Genomic DNA, 14,701 nt, shown 5'->3' with positions numbered 1-14,701 from the left:
GAGCTCAACTCCGGTGAGAAACTTGAACTGGTAAAGCTGGCAGTGCATGCACCATTTCTGAAGTGGACAGGAGAGAAGGCCATGCGTTGCCTCTCCTGCAAATGCCTAGTCTCAGAGGAGGAGCCAATGTACCACTTACTCACACAAGGCGTGGGGTGCCTGTCTTGTCCTTGTACTTTCCACAGCATTCAGGGTCTCTTGGAGCACAGAAAAACTAAACACCTTGGGAGAAAGAAGCTGTTGTTGGATTATCTTAACAGGGCTTCCAGTTGAGCCTAGATGCTGATGGCAACCTGTTGTTCCGCCATCTTGATTTCACCATCACTCTGCCAAGAGAGGAAATTGGAGAACAGGAGGTCCACCTGGCTATCCTCTCAGGCACATACTCCACATCGCTTGTGCCCTTGTATGTTAAAATGAGGTCTCAGGTTAAGGTTGTAACTCAGCTCAGCAAACAAGAGCTGATCTGTCCCCTCTGTTTGAGAAAATTTATGGTAGCCAATGCCTACATGTTACACTTGAAGGAAAGACACCATATTTTGCCCACAGCCTTTACATTCCTCAGTTCACCCACCTTTAGGTGTGTCCACTGTGGTGGGATCTACCCTGGAAGCTTGACTGTAGAGGCTATCACTCTTCATTTGTTGCATTGTGCACATGTGCCCAAAGACAGCTCAAACCTGCAAGTTCAGTCCAGTGTTGTTGAGAACAGTGAACTGCAGTTTGCCAGTGAGGAAAAGGTTACTGATTCTACCTGTCCCTTCAAAAGAAAGTGGCCAGATGGCCATCTGGGGCCAGAAGACCAGAGGAGGGATGGGAAATGGCCCTGGCATGTACTGGGTAATGAAGCATCAGATCCAGAAGAAGGGACTAGTGCTGTGACTTTGAAGAGACAAAGGAATGAAAGCACAACTAAGGAACTGGAAGCCAGTAATGATTTACTCCAGATCCTAGCATTAGATCCTACCAAATGCAAAGACTACTCTTCTGAGGAAAAAAAGCAGTTTCTTAGAGATTATTTCCAAAAGAAACCATATTCTAGCAGAAAAGAAATTGAATTATTGTCTTTATTCTTGAAGATGGAAAAAATTATTGTGGCTTTGTTTTTTGGAAGAAGAAGATATATTTGCTTAAAGGCAATAGAAGACCACAGACCCTCAATACATCTAGGTTTTCATATGTCTGAAATTAAAAATGTTAAACACAGACTGATCTTTGAGTATGAATCACAAAAGTCCTAGGCAGTAGTTTGGGCCAATTTTGGTACCGCATTTGCTCTCTTGTGTTGGTTTCTGCAGCTTTTCTGGATTTTGCAAGGGCTCAGGAATACTTAGGTTAAGAAGTAAATGCTACTCCAGATGCACTGATTGATGTAGTTGTGTCTTTTAGCAGTTACTGCTAAGGTTTTTGTTTGTTTGGTTTTTGTTTTTTTCCCAGTCATGAGAATGAAGTTTGGTATTTCATATATCCTTTATTCTTAGTAGCGTCCATGTCAAATGATAAAAACAGAAGTCTATAAATACTTGTCTTTTCACTTTAGGAAATTTCTGCTTGTTTGTAAATGGTTAGGTGAAAGTAAAAGCATCTTCTGGAGTGTTAGAGACAGCAGCCAAGGACACAGCAGTGCTGAGAGATGGGAGCACTGTCATGTGTATGGTTTTCTAAGAACACATTTTTTAAATTAACTTCCCTGTTAATATTTGCTTACTACATTATAAATTTGATTTATATTTTCAGGGTTATCTTGAAAGCTTTGTCTTAAAACACAACTCATAGTCTATGGCCTATACAGTACTAAATGGTTTTTATTATTAAAATATTCCCATCTCAGGAACTGGTATATAACTCATAATAAGTCCTTTTATAAGTGAAGTATTTGTAAGGACTGGAATGCATTCCTTTGTGTACTTCATAGGACATGCAAGGTGCTAGTCTCTTACTTAAACATGGATTGTGCCTGTTTTACAGAGGAATAGGCAGAGTAATAACCATGGGGTCCCGCATATAAATGGGCTTCCCATTACATGCAGATCCTTAATCTCCATTAAAAGATAAGACAATTTTTAGGATAGACATTGAGAAGACCCAGAACCCTTTCTTACTTGAACTACTGATAAGCAGGTTGGAGGAAAGCACCATGGTCACTTCTATGGCATTTCTGCCCTTGTGTGTGGACCCTATTGAAATGGAGTACAAGTTTCAATCTTAATGGTGAAATGGGTTAGACAGGGAACTCTGTCTTCCTACTTTGAGTAACTTACTAGATGTGGTAGAGTCAAGAAGGTGGAATTTCCTCTGGCCCAGGTATCCATTTGAGGGACTACTAAGAAATCTGTTGTATTACTGGTATGTGGATGCCAAGCCCTTTGTTTTCCTCAGGCTGTAAAGCACCAGCAGATTGCACAGTAATGCAGATCAGCCAGCTTAGGTCTGGAATATTTTTTTCTAGCAGAACAAACTACATCTGATCAAGATGCTGTGCTCAGGAAGAAGAAATACACAGTAGAAGTATACTTCTGGTTTTTATTCTGAATAAGGTGGTGATTGTGTCTTTTTCCTGTTGGCTGGGGTCTTTCCTCAATCTTACACATTTGTCTAGTTTGAAAAGAATTGGTGCACAGGAAAATGGAGGAAGGGGAGAGAAATCACTGCTTCAGGCTATTAAATTTCTAGAACAGGAATAGGACCTTTTGAATAAATGAAAGTTTGACTTGAAATGAAGGGAGGGATTATAACATTTGCAAATCTTATAAGATGAGGAAGACAACAATATAATTCCTAAGAACAAGTTTTATAGTATTTGATAGAAAAGACTCATGTTTTGTATTTTGCTCTTTTCCTTTAAAATACTCTTCAAACTCATTGTGTTTGGTTTTTCTTTTTCTATCTTGGAATAAGAAATAGCAACCGGGGCTATTAATGGTTGACTCAACTATCCTGTGTTAGACTCCTGGTACAAAGAATTAATTGTTACATTTATTTCATTAGCATGGTTCAAAGTGAGCCCCCTCTTACTAAGGGTATTTCTTTGATCAAGAGATTGAATTACCTTCATTGGAATTATTGCTGTTTGATGTGTAAAGGAGGAACTTGTTTCCATCAGGTAAAGGACCCAGAGTATGGGGATCCAGGCAGCAATACAGTGTTTCTAGAAGGATTTTTGTTTGTTTGTTTGTTTTTGTTTTTTAGAGACAGGGCTTCTCTGTATAGCCTTGGCTAGTTCTGGAACACACTTCATAGACCAGGCTGGCCGCCCACTCAGAGATCCACCTCTGCCTCCAGTCTGCTGGGATTACACGCCTGTGCCACCATAGCTCAGCTGCTATATGGATTTTTTTTTAAACTGTAACATTAGTATGTAGTTTCTGTAACATGCATTCAGGCAGTTTTGAATCTGTTTTGACTCTTGGTAAATTCTTGTCAATTCTTAGAGCTTGTCTGGCTTTTTTGTTGTTACTGTTGTTATGTCTCTTCAGAGTGTCTCCTGTGAATTAAAATTGGTTATACCACTGCCAAAAAATAAAAATAAAGTTTGTTATGGAACATAGTCTTAGAAATTTATTTTACATGGTGTCTGAGGTCAAATTTGTATTACAAAGGAAGAGTTGAATAGTGATAGATATCAGGGGACCTGTAAATTTAATATTTGCTTTCTGGTTTCTTTACAGATTTTTTTCCCAGCACCTCGATTTAAGGAAGATAGAAACATTTCTGGGTGTCTGGAAACTTTCTCCCCTGGATCACTTTCTCATCCTTACTAGCCTCATACTTACATTATTCTCCTATCTTTTAAATATTTTACTTACTGAACTTCACCCTGTACTCAGATATTCCATATAATCTCTCCTAATATCTCTTAACTCACAACAGCTCCATTTGTTCCTGATACATCTACAAGTGACCTTGTAGATGCTGTGAAGAAAGTGGCTAAAGGAGAACTTTATCCCTTTCACCCCAGGCTGGATATAGTTCTTTACAATAGTCCTCTATTTTCTCCTGTTCCCTACCCTTGATGCAGTGTAGTCCCCTGCTGCTACTTCTAGCTCATTTTGTTGCAACAACCCTGGCAATGGGACTAGTCACTGTCATCCTAAATCAACTCTATGCCCACTTTCTGTCACTGACCCAGTTTATTTCTCCCTATATCTCAACCTTCCCAGAAAAACAACATGGTTTAATGCTGTTACCAAATGATCTGCTTATAACTGTCCATTGTCCAAGTCTCTTGAAGAATGCAGACAGCAGCCAGGTGTGGTGGCACATACCTTATTCCCAGTACTCAGGAGACAAGGCCAGACTAGTTTACAAGGTGTGTTCTGGACAGCCAAAGACTGTTACACAGAGAAACCCTTTCTTGGGGAGGGTGGGAGGAGGGAAGGAGACAGACAGCAATTGCATGATTGATTGCAGCCCATCGATTTAAAACTCTCCCATTGCCCCTTGACCTTAGGAGTCCCTTTTCATTGGGTCCAGAAGTTCCCCCTATAACAAAGACTCTCTTCAGCTAAAAAAAAAACCCTACATTTTTATCTCTTAGAGTTAGAAAGGCTAGTTTCCTGCTAAAAGATTACACTTCCCACTTTCTCTTGTGGCCAGACCAAGCAGCTCCAGAAGCAAGTGACTATGATGTGGTAGTAGTTTCCATCCACATAAAGGTCTGCATTTGATCATATATACCATTTGGCCATCCAAGAGGGTGATAAGGTGGCCCTGTGCCATGAATAAACCTGGTCCTATCTGTGCTAGCTAGTTTTATCTCAACTTGAGAAGCTAAAGTCATGTGAGAGGAGGTGCATCCTTTCAATTAAGGAAATGCCTCCATAAGATCACATTGTAGTCCTGCCTTCAGGGCATTTTCTTATTTAGTGATTAATGGGGCAGGGCTCTGCCCATCTGTGGTTGTGCCATCCCTGGGCTGGTGGTTCTTGGTCTAAAACAAAAAGGGGGAACTGTAGAGAGCTGCATAATGCCGCGCCTTAAAGATGGAGCTGGTTTCCGCCTTCCACCTTCCCGATGGTGAGTGCTGTCTGTCACAAACAACTCCACATTTGGCTAAGGCTGAGGATCTGGCTTGCTTCCATGTATGTGGACCTATCTGCATTGCCCACATGGCATGCTGGGGTTGGCTACCCAGAGGCTATTTAAGCTGTGGGCTGGCTTTCCCCAGGGTCAGATGATTGTTCAAGGTTCCTGAATAAACTGCATTGAAAAAAAAAAAAAAAAGAAAGCAGACTGAGCAAGCCATATGAAGCAAGACAGTAAGCAGCACCCCTCCATGGCCTCTGCATCAGCTCCTGTGTTCGTTCAGGTTCTCACTCTGTTTCAGAGTTCCTGTTCTGACTTCCTTTGATAAGATGAACAGGGATATGAAAGCTTATGCCAAATAAGCCCTTTACTTCCCAAGTTGCTCTTTGATTATAGTGTTTCATCACAGCAACAGAAAGTATAATTATGACACAACCTAAAAGCTAGACCTACAGCTTCCTTAACAGAACAACAGAGCTGAAGGGGGGTGGGGTGGGAAACTTCAGGTTCCATAGGCATAATAGATTTGAGAGCTGTGAGGAGATGGTCTGCTAGACCTTGAAGGCTTAATATTCATGTCACAACAAGATACACATTTATGTAGGCCTGAACTTTGAAAAAGCTACCTCTTCTTTCAAGTTTTTAACTCCCAGTGGGTACAAAGCAAGCCTAGTACTGTGGGCTGGACTTCACCTCCACTCACCCTTTTACCCTTTATGCAGCACACAGCCCACACATCTGTACATAATGTTCCTAACTATGGAGGCATGATGCCAGTTGACAGAAGAGTTCATGAGGCAGCAGTATAATTCAGGGGCTAAGAAAAGAACAGTCATGAACTTAGTCCAATTACTTATTTTGAAGTGTTGCCTCATCTGTGACATGAGGATGATATAGCACTCACATTTTAGTGTTATAAAAAACACATGTAACACCAGGTGGGGGTGTAATATGTGGAATCTAATGGACCTTCAGAAGTTCCAGTTATCATAAATAGGGCAAGGTGCTTTTTCTGATGCCTCCAGGACAGAGTCACTAAAGGATAGCAGGAAACAGGCATCATGTATAAGATGGATAGTGGTCGTGCCAAGTACATTCTAAACAGAATATTCCATGGGATTTCAAAGCAAGAAGGGAATCAAGCCAGCATTTATTGAAGGCCCTTTACTGGCAAGCCTTGAAGTAGAGGGTGTTATTTAATCTTCACAAAGAAAGATAAATGAAGCTTGGAGGGATTACATGACTTCCACAAGATTATTCAGCTAGTGAAGAACCCAGACTCTATCATTTTAACATACTCTGTAGATATGGACTGTGTGGGCCGCCAAAGGGTTGGGACTCACTATTCCATGGTGATAAGCTCAGAGTAAGAGGTGGGTTGAGGTGCCATCTTACTCAGGAAGCCGTGTCTATTCAAAATTTGTAAGAAGGGATAAGAGGTGAGTGTGTGTATTTGTGTTCACTGAGCCTGGAGTTCAGTATTTCATCTAGACTGGTTGGCTAAAGATCTTTTTGTTTCTTCTCCCCTGTCCTGAGGTTACAGATCCATGAAACTATACCCAACTTTTTATGTGGACACTAAAGATCTGAATTCAGCTCTTCAAGCTGTGTGACAAGCACTTTACCTACTGAGCCATCTCCCCAGTCCAATTTTATGTTTTTTTAATCAGTTTTTTTAAAGGTATTTTAGTACTCTGGAAAGCTAAGACTAGAGAGAAAACTGTTGGTAAGCAGTGTCACTTGGCATTATATGGAGTCATAATTTCCCATAAATACTGACTCTCTTGCTTAACAGTGCTGTGTGAAAAGCCTCTGGATAATGTGGAGGATTGCAAGGACTTTGAAAATCATGGAGACTTCCAAACAGCCTCTCTTTTGAACAGAAATAGTCCAGTTGTGGTTTTTTAAAATTAAGGATATAAGTACCAAATAAGAACAATTTATTTAAAATACAAGTAACTAATTCTCTCCCTAGACTTACACCTTCTGAAAGTTTCATGTGTGTTGGAAATTTCTTCTAAAGCAAAGATCCTAACATAGTAACTCATGAGGTAACTGACAACCCCATTTTCCTTACTTTTCATGCCTATGAGTACTTTTGAATTGGGAAAAATGGTGAAAAATGAAAATCTTATGGTAGTTTTCCTAGTTTTTTTTTTTCTATTAGATTCTTCTGTTCCCCTTCTTTTTTAGGATACATTAATTCAGGGAGGGGACTGAATAATGATAACCAATGTCTTTCTTCCTTGTTCTTGATTTTAGACTTGTGCCTCTTAAGATGTTTCCATATACAAGAGAGAGAATATGCATGAGGCAGCATACAACAGAGGCTCTGCTGCAATAGAGGTCGGGTGAATTAGAGAGCAGTGTGAGGTTCTAGCAAAGATAATGAAGCACAGTGAGCCTCATTTGATATTAAGGCTAAGTATTTTTTATTTGACCAAACTGCACTATAAAGGAAGACATCACAGAGGGGAAGCAACTCTGCCAGGTAGGTGAGGGCATCTTTACCTTGTTGATGATGTGTATCACTCCATTTGCGGCTGCATTGTCACCGTCCACAATGGATGCCCCTCAATCGTGATATTTTGCAAGTGCAAACAATGGGAAAGTGAGTGCACTTGAGGGTTGTATTACCTCTGGGTTTTCTGCCTTTTGAGCATCAGTAACCATTGTAGTTATGGGCCATGAAATACTTTAAATTGTGACCCATTAGACATCACAAACAGATAGACAAACATATTCTACATGAGGGGTATACTCTGACTGTCAGTCTATTTCACTCTTGCAGAGGAATTTTCATTAAAAACATGGCTTCACTGGCAAGAGATCACATCCGAAGACGACCTAGGCTAAAATACAAACAGCATCTTTAATCCAGGAGACAGAGGCAAGCAGATCTGAGTTCAAGGCCAAGTAGCAAATAAAGAGAAGCTTAGGTCCAGGTGTGGTGGTACATTCATTGTTTAATCCCAAACAATGAAAGGAAAAGAATTTTGTAGAAGTAAGCACTCATGTTTGAAAGTGATATCTAATTGAGTGACAGAAAGGGTGATGATTAGAGAAAGACTTGACAGAAGAGGATACACCCAACTCTCATGAGAAGAGAGGAAAGGGAAGCTACGTAGAAAGAAGAGAGAGGAGAGAGAGAAGACAGGAGACAGTTTTACTGGGACAGTGATAGGTATATTTCAGAGAGAGAACAAGCTAGACTCAGGTGAAGAACGAATGAGCCAGAGAATGAGAAGATTAAGCAGATTGCTGGATTAGTCTGAGGTAAAGCAGAGCAATTCAGGGGCTGAGAGAGAAGCCAGATTGAATCAGTCAGGTGGGAGGGGAGTTTGAGCAAGAATAGCTGAGTTGCACCACCCATCCCAGAACTCAGAAAGAGCAAGAAAAGGTGAGGTTATTAAGCAGTAATTCTCAGAGGTCGACAGCATTCCATGTCTAGGTTAGCAGAAGGGGCAGTGAGCCTTCTAGTCAACAATTGAAACAATTGAATAAATTTTCCCTTTACACAGTCTCTCTGAGTTTATTTAAAAAAAAAAAAAAAGTAGGGGAATTCACACAAAGCACTATTGAGAGGAGATTCCATTAGATCAGTAACATGGAAATCAGCAAGCCAAGGAGGCAGCCTGGGATATCTTGTTCCTTCACTACCCTCACAGGGAATCAACTCTTGACAATACCAATATCTGCTTTTCAGAGGCCTTTAACACTATGAGGATATCAACTCTTGTTAGTGCCCCCTCATTTGTGGTACCTTTTACAGAGATCACTGCAAACTAAGAGACAGTGACTATCTCCCATTCAAGGGCAACTAAGCTCCATTTTTTTTTTTTTTTTTTTTGGTTTCTTTTTTCCCTTACTGGGACCTCTGTTTGCAATTTCTTTGGGATCTTAGGGAGGAGGGACATTTCCTTAAACCTGCACATGAGTTCCATGTACAAAGGCTGAGGAATCACATGTCATCTGTCACATCTTCTTTTGTTAAAATGGGATATTTTTATTGTATTAAACACAGGAATGAACTTGAGGAACACTCATGTTTGATGGTTATCTCCTCTAGGCCAGGGCCTTAATGAATTTATTTTGGGACTTGTATGACTTGTGGCATGCCAGGGTAGATGTTAATGTTTCAAAGAAAATTGAAGGTTTGAAATACCAATGAATTTACTAATCACATTATATGAGTACACAAAGTCATGTTGTAAATTAAAATTAATAAAGATAATTACCTCTTGTGTGCAGTGTGGTGTTTCAGTGCAATTTTATACACTATGCAGTGGTCTAATTAGGAAACTTAGGCTCTCTGTCATCCGCATCATTTATTTCTTCCTGGGATGACAATGTTCAAATCCTCTGTTCCAGCTATTTGGTTGATTTATGTGGGAGCTCTGGAGATTACATGTGGGACTACACACAAGTGCTCTCTTCCACTGAGCTTCATATCCAACTCTCCTTTTTAGTTTGTATTTCAAAACAGGGACTCAGCAAGTTGCCCAGGATGGCCATGACATCTCTCTGTGCCCCAGAAGGCTTTAACTTGTGTTCCTCTTGCCTCAGCCTCTGGAGTGGCTGGGATCACAGCCCCACAGCATCAAGCCTGGCACACCTATTTGATTTATATACTATAGTGTTGTTAAACAGAGTATAGCGTAGCTGTGCAATACTCCACAGAATGTGTTCTTTCTCACTAGTTGTATCCTTGCACCATTCTGTATATGTATACATGTGTATACACTTATACTTACAGGTACATGTGTACAAATATATAAATGTCTGTCTGTCTGTCTATAGAGACAGGGACTTACCGCATATCCCTGGCTCACCTGTAACTTGATATATTGCCCAGGCTGGCCTAGAACTCACAGAGATCCATGTGCCTCTGTTTCCTCTGGGGCCGATTGAGAAAATAACATGAGTGTCACTGGAATTTCCAAAGATTTGTAAGATATCCATGAAAGCACATGTTAGAGTTTTCTGCTTCCAACATAGGCCAGTGAGCCTGCTGTGTAGGCTCAGCTCACTAGATTCTTTTCCTAGTGCTCATTGGCTGATGGGGAAGCTGGGAAGCTCTGAGCCATCACTGCCTAATGAGTCATTGTGGCAGTAGTTGCTTGCTAGAACCCTCACATACTTTCACTTTGTCAACTCATGGAAAGACTTTAACACTCAACCCCTCATAGGCATGAAGCCAGACTTACCCCTTGAACTGGCTTGGGAGTCCTTGACAGACTACAGAAAACTGGAAAGAAACAACGAGGTTCTCTGGAGCTCTACTCTTCTGTGGCCATTGCACTTGCTCTGTTACCAAGATACCTGTGTCTGCAGAGTAGGCACTCACCATAGGCTTGTAGTCTAGCTAACTTACATGACATCCCATTACTGGTGATGGCTCCACTTGGAGGTTTGAGTCACTAGTCTTAGTTAACTACATACCAGAATGAAGTGTGTGGAATTGAATATGTTCACCCTTTCCGGGTCAAGTCAGGGGGAGCTTGCTGGTCTGCATTTTGGATTACTGCTTCTGAGAGCTAGTCTTTTTTTCTTTTTCCTTTTTTCTTATTCTTTTTAATACAATATATATTTTAAAGATTTCTTTATTTTATGCATATGAGTGCTTTACTTTCAGGCCCACCAGGAGAGGGAGTCAGATTGCATTACAGACAGCTGGGAGCCACTCTGTGGTTGCTGGGAATGGAACTCTGGAAGAGCAGCCAGTGCTTTTAACCACTGAGCTATCTCTACAGCCCCGTACAATATATTTTGTTCATGTTTTCCTATTCCCTTAATTCCTCTCAGATCCTCCCCACTTTCTTCCTCATGTAATTTCATGTTCTTTCTCTCTTAAATACACAGACACACACAAATGAAAATCAAAACAAACAAAAAGGCAGTAATACACAAAATAAAGGGAAAAAAATCCCACAAAACCCCAAAACAACCATGGGGTTCGTTTTGTGCTGACTAAGAACTCTCAGTCATGAGTCCAGCCCTGGAGTGTGGTTAATATACACAGTGACACTCCATTGGATAAAAGTGATTTTCCCTTTTCTTGATGAGCTCTGGAATCTCCATGGAACAAGCCCCAGGGCACATGCACAAGGGAATAGGAAGAAGTACCTTAAATCTCAGGCATGTCAGTTCTTGGACTGGAGCCCTGAACTTCACAGAAGGTAGAAAGCTATCCAAGCACCCTGGCATTAAGCTCTCCTGACTTTGGACAATGTGAGCATCTACCTTCTGCTCTTGCCATGGTAACTTCCCTTTGATGGTAGACTGTTCCCTCAAACTTTGAGCCAGAATAAACCCTTAAGTTTCTTTTTTCAGATACTTGGTTACAGCAATGAGAAAATTAATGAATATATTGCTGTAGCCTAGTTGGGTTTTGATTGTTTGTTTGTTTGTCATTGTTTTCCTCTCTTTTTCTTTCTTCTCTTTTAAAATGTGTTTGTGTGTGATCATTGTTGTAACTGGGTGATGCTCACACAGGCATCTATTCTCTCTGTGTACATATCTGGAAATTTCCCTCACAACAATTCAAAAAGGTACCACTCCCCAAAGAGCCAGATGCTCTTACCCCATCTGCCTTGTCCAGGTGAAGGAAGCTTCCTGGCAATGCTCTGCAGACAGGTTCTGCAGATCCACCACTCTGTAAGTGCCTGGGAGTGTGTGGTATCTAAAGCACCAAGTTATAGGGTCACAATAAAAAAATCCATGCACCAGGGATAAATGCAATAGGAAATCAGCTCTGAAGTCAGATTATGACATTCAAACTTCATGTTCTCCTATATGCAAACTTCACACTCACTTTTGCAGTGGTCAGCCTTAGCTGGAATTAGTCTTTAACCACTCTGTGCCTGACTTTCACATCTGTCAAAAGTGTAACAACCATCTCAAAGGTGTTTGGTGGATTTACTAGGTTATATACAAAGCACATGCTTGGTTTAGCAGTGGTTCTTCAAATGTGGGTTACAAACCCTTTGGGGGTCCCATATCAGATACCCTGCCTGTCAGATTTACATAACAATTCATAACAGTGGCAAAATTACAGTTACAACATGGCAATGAAAATAATTTTATGGTTCAGGTCACCACAACATGAGGAAATATATTAAAGAGGTGCTACATTTGGAAGGTTGAGAACCACTGGTTGAGAGTCAGCTGTTAACAGATAAATTGCCCTGACTCAGGGAAGGGTTGCTTGTGCCATCCTGGTGCATAGGATTAAGGAATGTTCACCCTGACACCTGTCATATAACATGGAAAATAAGATAAATGACACCCACCTTATTGTTCTGTGACAACCAGAAGGGTTTCTCTTTCTGGTCCAGGTCCTCAGTGGCTTGCTGGGTTGGCACAAGGACAGTGAGATTTGAAATGGTAGTTAGAATGGACTGCAGGGAAACATTCTGAGTCACAGGAGGAGAGAAATTGGCCCAAGTAATGTTAGTTACTAGCTGGGCAGACTTATATGATGTCAGAAACGATGGAGTCCCATGTGATGTAACTCCAGGCACTCTGGGAAGATCCTAGGCTTTCCTTCCCAACTCAACCTAGACCTTGGCTGATGACTCACGTTCTCTTTTGAGACTCAATCTTTTTTTTTCCTCTTTAATGTGTGGATCTTTATAACAATGCAGATTTTCCTGATTGGGTCATACTTGTAAGTTAGAATGAAAAGGCAGATGAAGAGTCGTGTTGTGTGTGTGTGTGTGTGTGTGTGTGTGCACATGTGTACAAAGGACTATGTGACTTCTACCATATCTTTAGAGTGAGAAGGTTGCAGAGAATGAAGGCCTGGCTCAAACTCAACAATTTCTCATTCATGCCCAGAAAGACTATTGTTATATTCAACAATTGGATGGAAAATATTCAACCAAAAATAAAAAAAAACCCAATCCCCTAAATCTTGGTTTATAGAAATTACTGAAGCCAGGTATGGTGCTGTGTACCTGTATTCCCAGCACTCAGGGAGGCAGAGGCAGGTGCATCTCTGTGAGTTAGGGTCCAAACTGGTCTACAAATTGAGTTCAGGAGAGCCAAGGCCACACAGAGAAACCCTGCCTCAAAAAAAAACAAAACAAAAACAACAACAACATCAACAACAACAACAACAACAACAAAAACAAACAAAGAACTTACTGATTTCTGGTGAATATTCTCCTCAGAACTGATGTTCAAGTTTGAACACAAAAGCATTTAAAGCAGGTTGTGGGGAAATGTGCCCTATCTAACCTGCTAAATGGGCTGGCATTGCATGGGGTGTAACTGGGCATAGCCACAGGGAAGCCAGCATGCCCACAGAGGAAGGGGAAGCCAGCATGCCCACAGAGGAAGCAGTACCCTTCCTTGCTTTATGGAGAGGGTTGTACTGAGCCTCCACTGGAGAAACAAGTGGTTCTTCAGCATACAGGGAGCTGTTCTCTGAGTGACAGCTGCCTGAGGAAGACCTATTTTGGCCCTTACTTACATAGAAGGACAGACAATCTGTTATGATGTTTGATAGTGTTTCTCTGTGTAACAGCCCTGGCTATCCTGGACTCTCTCTATAGAACAGGCTGGCCTTGAACTCACAGAGAACCAACTGCCTCTGCCTCCAGAGGGCTAGGATTAAAGGCATGCCACCAAGCCCTGCTTGAGATGAAATTTTTTATGTGATATTCCACAGGGTTGGACAGTAAGCTCTACCACTATGTTAAGCAGAGAGCTAAACATATATGCAGTTCCCAGGTAACAACTGTAAGTCCAAATTACAGTGAATTATGACGTAAGTCACATTAAACTTTCAGAGAAAGCTATATGATTTCTTTGAAATCCATGTGGTGGCTAGTGCTATTCTTATGTATTTGAATTGTTTGGAAATCAGCTTACCTGGCCTTTACCTGCAGTTTCCAGCTTGGCTATCCATGTTAGCACTGGTGACTAGACCAAGCCCCGCTGACTTTTAAATCAGGGTCTCCAGGGGTGAGATAGCCAATGATTGTAAAAAGCAGACAAAAAGGAGGAGCAGCTGATCAAGTTCCTCGCAACTCCACCCCCAAGACACATTGCCAGTTTTCTATTGTGCAAACTCTTTATCTCTAAAGTCATTTATGTTGTCAGTGCTAGGGTGCGAATGCTGGGACTCACATTTATCCACTGGTAAAACACAGCTGCTTCTGAGAGAAATGACAATTCCTTATTCATTCGTTCAAAGGAGGGTGGGAGAGCAGAAAGAGAACATAGAAACGTTAGCTCAGTGGCGTTATGGATAACCCGTTCCTGCCCTCTTGGGCTGTGGCTGTCTACAGAGCCAGCCTCCCCAGGCTGATGTGAACCAGCGCTCCAGCTATGTCATGAGCATAAAAGCAAGAACTGCAGGTGGCCTCCACAGACATGGGCCTGACTCTCCTCTAGAGCAGAGGTTCTCAACCTTCCTAGTGCTGTGACCCTTTAATACAGTTCCTCAAGTTGTGGTGACCTCCCCCCAACCAAAAATTATTTTCTTTGCTACTTCATAACTGTAGTTTTGCTATTGTTATGAAGTATATTGTAAATACCTGTGCTTTTTGATGGTCTTAGGAGACTTCCATGAAAGGGTCATTCTACCTCAAAAAGGTTGTGACCCACAGGTTGAGAACTGCTCCTTTAGAGGTAGGCATGTGTAACCAATTGACACTACAAAACCATG

At 41.3% G+C, this 14,701-nt stretch overlaps 1 protein-coding gene across 1 annotated transcript; it reads left to right on the top strand.

Annotated features, from left to right (window-relative positions):
* Nucleotides 1-281: 281 nt before the first annotated feature.
* LOC110543544 (activity-dependent neuroprotector homeobox protein 2-like) lies at nt 282-1,241 on the top strand (the record flags this gene model as incomplete). Its single annotated transcript, XM_060376812.1, has 1 exon — nt 282-1,241. A coding segment is annotated over one exon (960 nt), but the record flags the coding sequence as incomplete, so codon positions are not given.
* Between the last annotated feature and the right edge of the window lie 13,460 nt (nt 1,242-14,701).

This window comes from Meriones unguiculatus, assembly GCF_030254825.1.
Source record: "Meriones unguiculatus strain TT.TT164.6M chromosome Y unlocalized genomic scaffold, Bangor_MerUng_6.1 ChrY_unordered_Scaffold_23, whole genome shotgun sequence".
Taxonomy (NCBI): domain Eukaryota; kingdom Metazoa; phylum Chordata; class Mammalia; order Rodentia; family Muridae; genus Meriones; species Meriones unguiculatus.
The sequence above is the reverse complement of the archived record's forward strand: the minus strand, read 5'-3'. Positions and strand labels throughout refer to the sequence as shown.